This window comes from Pteropus vampyrus, unplaced genomic scaffold (genome assembly GCF_000151845.1).
Source record: "Pteropus vampyrus isolate Shadow unplaced genomic scaffold, Pvam_2.0 Scaffold157, whole genome shotgun sequence".
In the NCBI taxonomy this organism is placed as follows: domain Eukaryota; kingdom Metazoa; phylum Chordata; class Mammalia; order Chiroptera; family Pteropodidae; genus Pteropus; species Pteropus vampyrus.
The window spans coordinates 1,805,062-1,810,864 of record NW_011888938.1 but is presented as its reverse complement, the minus strand read 5'-3'; the positions used below and the strand labels follow the sequence as shown (position 1 = coordinate 1,810,864).

The 5,803-nt window shown below is 58.3% G+C and overlaps 1 protein-coding gene across 1 annotated transcript in view; it reads left to right on the top strand.

Annotated features, from left to right (window-relative positions):
- SURF6 (surfeit 6) overlaps nucleotides 1-3,699 on the top strand; it is a 16,102-nt gene extending 12,403 nt beyond the window's left edge. The window contains exon 4 of the mRNA XM_011369997.1: nucleotides 3,406-3,699. Coding sequence (XP_011368299.1) covers nucleotides 3,406-3,699 — 294 coding nt within the window. The remainder of the gene's footprint in view (nucleotides 1-3,405) is intronic.
- Nucleotides 3,700-5,803: the final 2,104 nt, after the last annotated feature.

Below are 5,803 nucleotides of genomic sequence, written 5' to 3'. Positions count from 1 at the left end.
CTGTCTTGCCAGTCTCGGCTGGTGAAATCCTGGATTCGCAGGGAGCTTGGTGGGCACGCGCTACCCGCCCCCACCCAAGCACGATCCCCAAGAACCAGCCAGGACGACGACGACGCTGCCCCAGCTCCCTCCCGTGTACAGTGGGGGCCGTGGCGGTCATCTGCCTCCTCCCAGGGCGGCACTCGCTGCCTGGAGGGCCCGGGGATGGCTTCTCGTCAGAGCAGCTGTTCAGGGGAGGTGTGAGGAACGACCAGGGCCCACCTTGAACGTGCTCCTGTCTTCACGTCCATCGCCCCATCGCCCACCTGCTGGATGGAGAGAGGCAGTGACCTAGCACTTGCGTGTGACCGAGGTGGCCACAGGCGAGGTGAGGGCTGAGGAGGAGGAGGAGCTGCCGGAAGTCATCTGGGACCATGGGGAGGCCAGTGTCCAGAACCGTGGCGACGGCGAGGTCAGCAGAAGCCCGGGACCCTGCAGGGCACCCCAGGCCGGCATCCAGCTCCAGGAGGATCTAGAAACGGGGGCTTCTTGGTCCTTTTGGTGGACTGGGGAACACTGGGACAGGGAAGGGCTTTTGGGGAGAAGGGATGAGCGGGCACCTTGCTTTTCTGGTCACTGGGGGACTCGAGGACAAAGCTCATGCTGATCCTCTCCACTGCGATGCTAGAGTGCACACTGGGCACGCGGGCAGTGTCCCTGGTGCTGAGCTCAGGGCCCCCCACCTGAGCTGGTCACAGAACATGGGGTGCCAGCTCCCACTGGGCCTGGTCCATGTCAGGGCCTGGTGGCTGGACGAAGGGCCAGTTTTGCAGTGGTCACACCCACCGCGTGAGTGCTGCTCTTGGGTGCTCGTGGGCAGAGGTGACAATGACCCATATCTGGGAAGGGGTGAGGGAAGTGCACAGGGCTTCCTGCCCGTGGCTAGTGGTCCTTGGCAGCAGACAGCAAGTCCTCTTGTTCCCAGATGACACCTGGGGCTTCGAGTGGCCCAGGGGAGCCTGTTGGCGGCAGGCACCATGCCCAGCAGCAGGAGAGGCTCAGGGTGAGACTGGTTCTGGGGGCGGCCCGGACTGCCAGTTGGGGTGGAAAGTGTCCCAGTATCCTGGCCCACTCCAGCCTATGTACCCCACACCGCAGACCTGGCCGGCTGGAATCTGGGGCTGGTTTAGAAGACCCCCTTGATTAGCTTGACAGAGAAGAACAGAGTGAACCAACGGTTGGCAGAACCAAGGAAATGATGAAGATCAGAGCAGAGAGAAATGGAAGAGAGGGTGGCTCGGGATGATCAGTGAAGCCAGCAGTTCTTTCTTGTAAAGATTTACAAAACTGACAGAAATCGAACAGTCTTACACCGACGGGTTGGCTAGCCTCGCAGAAATGGATAAATTCCCGGAAACACACAAGCTCCCACGACTGACTCAAGAAGAACTGGGAAGTCTGAGTAGCCCTGTAGTAAGTAAACAGACCGAAGCAGGATAAGAACCGCCCAGCGTGGAAAAGCCCAGAACCCGATGCCTGCACCGGTGACCTGCCCCCCCGCAGCTAAAGAAGATGCAACACCAATCCTTCCCAAAGTCTTCAGAAAGTCCAAGAGGAGGGAGCACATCTTAACTCAGTCTACGATGCCAGCATCACCCTGATTTCAAAACCTTACAAAAAAAAAAAGACATTGACAGGCCCAAATCTATTGCAAATAGACATGTAAAATCCTCCACAAATCGAAAGGCCTGTACGTCATGACCGAGTGTGGCTCATCCCAGGAATGTAAGGGCTGTCCGACATAGTCAAATTAAAAAGTGTCATACGCGATGTGAATTTAAAAAACCGCATGATCGTCTCAATTGACGTCGAGTAAGCTTTAAAATAACCCAAACCTTTTCATGGTAGGTACTCTCAATAACAGAAACAGAATTTCCTCAACACAGAAAGGGTCTTTATGAAAAGCACGCATCTACGCCATAGTCAGTAGGGGAAACCTGAAAGTTTTCTCCCTAAGATCAGGAATAAGTCAAGGACGCCCGATTTTACCGCCTCATTTCAACATCGTAATGGAAGTTTGGCAAGAGCCATTAGACCAGACATAAATGAGTGAAACAGAATTGAGAATCAAGAAATAAGCTCAGACAATCGGCTTTGAACTTGGATGTGAAGATCCTTCAATGAGGCAAGAACGGTCTCTTTGAGGAATGGTGCTGGGGGATGGGAGGGCCACGTGTGAGAGTGCGGAGTGGAAGCCTCACCTGACGCCAGATAAATGAACTCCGGACGGATCAGAGACCTAAGTTTCCGAGCTAAAGCGGAAGCATTCGAGGAGAAGACAGAGAGAGAGAAATAAAGGCCGTGCCCTTGGATCCGGCAGTGGCATATGTAACATGACACCAATCATACACGTGACGAAAGGAAAAACGGATAAGTCAGACTTCCTCAAAATTAAAAACTTTCACGAATGAGAGAATGCTCTGAAGAGAGTATAAAGAGAACTCAAAGAGTGGCATTTGCGAATCATAGATCTGAGAAGGGTTTTGTATCCAGAATGTACGAAGAACTCCTACAACTCAAGAGCATAAACGCAAGCAACCCAATTAAAAATAATAGACATTTTCCACGGAAGGTACGCAAATGGCCCGTTAGGCACACGGAGAGACGATCGACGTCATTAGATATTAGGGAAATGCCAGCCAGCACCACAGTGACATAGCACCCCCAGCACCCGCCAGGGCGGCCGTAATCAAATACACAGAAAATAGCAAATGTTGGAGACGCTTTTGAGCAATTGGAATCCTCCTCCGTGGCTGGGGGGGATGCAAAATGGTGCAGCCACTGGCAAAGGTTTGGCAAGTCTTCAGAAAGCTGAGCATCGTGTTTCCCTTTGACCCAGAGTTCGACTCCTCATTACGCAGGCAGAAGAACCGAGTACAGAATTCGAAACAAACATGTTGGTTTCGCCCCCAGAATATGGAAACACAAGTTTTCATTGCATCGCGGTCGGTCGAAGGGATAAACGGATGTGGCGTATTCATGCAGTGAACAGAGTCGGTCGCAAAAGGGTATGAATGAATACAGCCTACGAGGCGGGCGAACCCCGAAAACATTCTGAGCGGGGGACACGGGACACGAGAGGCCGCGCAGCGCGCGATTCCACGGTAACGAACGCCGTCGAGGCCACTGAGGTGTATAGTGAAACAAGTTTAAACGGCGAACCACACTTTGTACGAAATTCACAGTACAAAATACAGGGGACCGTCAGGTGCATGAAAGGGAAGCCGTCGCCACTGAGGACCGGACGGCTCTGTTCTGGAGCCGAGTCTCACGTGCAGGTCGGTGCTTCCTCCAGCTGTGGGTCTGGAACTGGGCCTCGCTCTCGTCCCGGAGCTGGTGCTGGCGGTGTTGGCGCTTGCCGTGTAGACTGCACCAGCCGCGGCTCTGCGGTCGGTGCCAGAGCTGGCTCAAGGTCGGGAGGCGGCGCTCGAGCGAGGTTTGGAGCTGGTTCTGGCGCTAGCCTCGCCCTCGCTCTGTCTGGAGTGGGTGTTGGAGCAGTTTCTAGCTCTAGAGCTGGCGATCAAGCAGCCTCTACCTCCCAAATTGCTGGTAGTGGCGGTGATCGAGCTACTTCTCGCTTCGACGTCGGAGCTAGGACTCCAGTGGCAGCTGGTGGCAGCTCTGGAGGGCGCACAGGCTCTTGCCCGGGACACGTGCTAGAGCTGGTTCTGGACCCGACTCTGCTCTGAGCTGCTCCTGGCCCGAAGTCTTGCGCCGGAAAGGCTTGAGCTTTCCACAGGAGCTGGTGATAACACTGCCTCGGTCTCTGGAGTTTGTGTTCCCACTGGCCCTAGAGATTTTTCTCCCCCTGGTTTTGGTGCCCGAGCTGAGTGGGGGTTTGCTTCTACCTCTGGACGTGGTGCCAGAGCTGCCCGAGGAGCTGGTGCTGCCGTGGGCCGTGGCTGGGGCTGGCGCTAGAGCCGGAGCTGTAGCCGCCTCTTCCCCTGAACCCGGTGTCACCTCTAACTGCAGTTGCTTTGGGAGCCGATTCTAGTTCTAGACGAGGCCCACCTCGGTTCTCTCCTGGGCGCGGTGGGGGCTCTGGCACCCCTCCTCCTTGGGATGGGCACACTGCCAGGAAGGCCCAGCTGGGCCGGTTCGAGGAAGCCGTTCAAGTGACCTCTGTACCCAGCGAGGTCTGACGAAGGCGACAGCTCGCCCGCGACGCTCCTGTGCGTGCTGCGCGGCCCCACGTGCAGGCTGCCGGGACGATGCACTGTCGCCCGCCTCGCAGACGTGGAGCGCAGTGAGGGGCTGTGGCTGCAGACCGCTGAGCGTTCCTGGGTGTGTGGTGGGGGCTGAGGAGGGGGGGGAGCTGCTGGGGGCCAAGCTGATGCCAGATCTTTGGGGACCATGGGGAAGCCAGTGTCCAGAGCTGTGGGGACGGCACGGTCAGCAGAAGCCCCGGGCCCTGCAGGACAGGTATCCAGCTCCTGGGCTTCTAGAAGCTCTGTTCGGGGGCTGGGGCTTCTTGGCCCCTTTTGTGGGTGTGGAGTGGGGAACACTGGCACAAAGGGAGGGGCGGGGAAGGGCTGTCAGGGAGAAGGGGGACGGTCGCCTCCTTTCCCGGCAGTCGGGGGCTCCGGGTCAAAGTCCATGTGCATCCCCTCCACTTTGGAGCTGGAGGAGCGACTGAGCACGAGGGCAGTGTCCGCACTGCTGAGGTTCTGGCCCTGCCCGAGCTGGTCACAGGACCCGGAGCGGCAGCTGCTGCTGGTTCTGGACTCGGGGGGTCCTGGCGGCTGCAAGGAAGGGCCAGCTTTGCAGTGGTTACACCTTCTGGATAACGGTGCAAACGGCAGCGACCTGGGAGAGTGTGAGAGGCGGACGGAGGGCTGTGCCAGATGAGGGACAGGGCTGTGTCCCCGCCGGCAAAGTCAGCTAGTCTTCTGGATCCCGGATGAGAAGGCGCCTCAGGCAGGGAGCGGTCCACGGGGGGCCGGGTCAGCCTGTTGACAGGCAGGCGCCGTGCCTGACAGCAGGGGAGGTCCAGGCCGAAGCTCGTCCTGGGGATGACCTGGTATCGCAGGTTGGGTGGAAGGTGCTCAGCTGGCCTTTGTCACTCCAGTCTGTAAGGGCTTCGTTACCTAGCCAGGAAGACCCTGGGCAGGGCGGCCATGTGACTGGCAATCTCGAGTCCCTTCTGCTTCCCGTGAGGGGGGCACGAGCTGGCCCCCGCGCCTGACCTTCACCCGCTTGCCAAAGGTCGGCTTCTTCCGGACAAGGTCCTGGCTGGTGGTAAAGTGCACAGCATGGGGCATGTGGGCGTTTCCGGCAGTCTTCGCCTCTGGCGGGGGAGGGGGCCAGGAGGGACAGTTGACCCTGCGAGGGGACCGCGCCAGGGAGAGGGCAGTGCGGTCCGCGGCTGCCGGGAGTCGGGGAGCGGGCTCGGGGGCGCGGCTGCTCACTGGGCGCAGGCTGGGGTGACGCGAATGCCTGGCAGTAGGTCGTGGCGGTGGCACAGAGTGCAGAGGGCGTGGTCAGTGCCGCTGTTGTACGATGGAAAATGACGTCAGGGTTAAACTTTACTGAATCTAAATTTTGACACGCGAAATAGTAAAAACCAAAAAAACATATCGAAAGAGGAAGGGGAGAAAAGTTGCCTTCTTAGAGGAGGTGAGGGGCAGCTCGGGGGCTGGAGCTGGCCCCGCTGGCCTCTGAAGCTGGCACCGGAGGCGATGCTGGAGCTGGGTCTGTGCCGGGGCCGGTGCTGGGGCCGAGGCTCTGGCCCCGCTGCTGGCCGGGGGCTGGTGCCTGAGCGGGG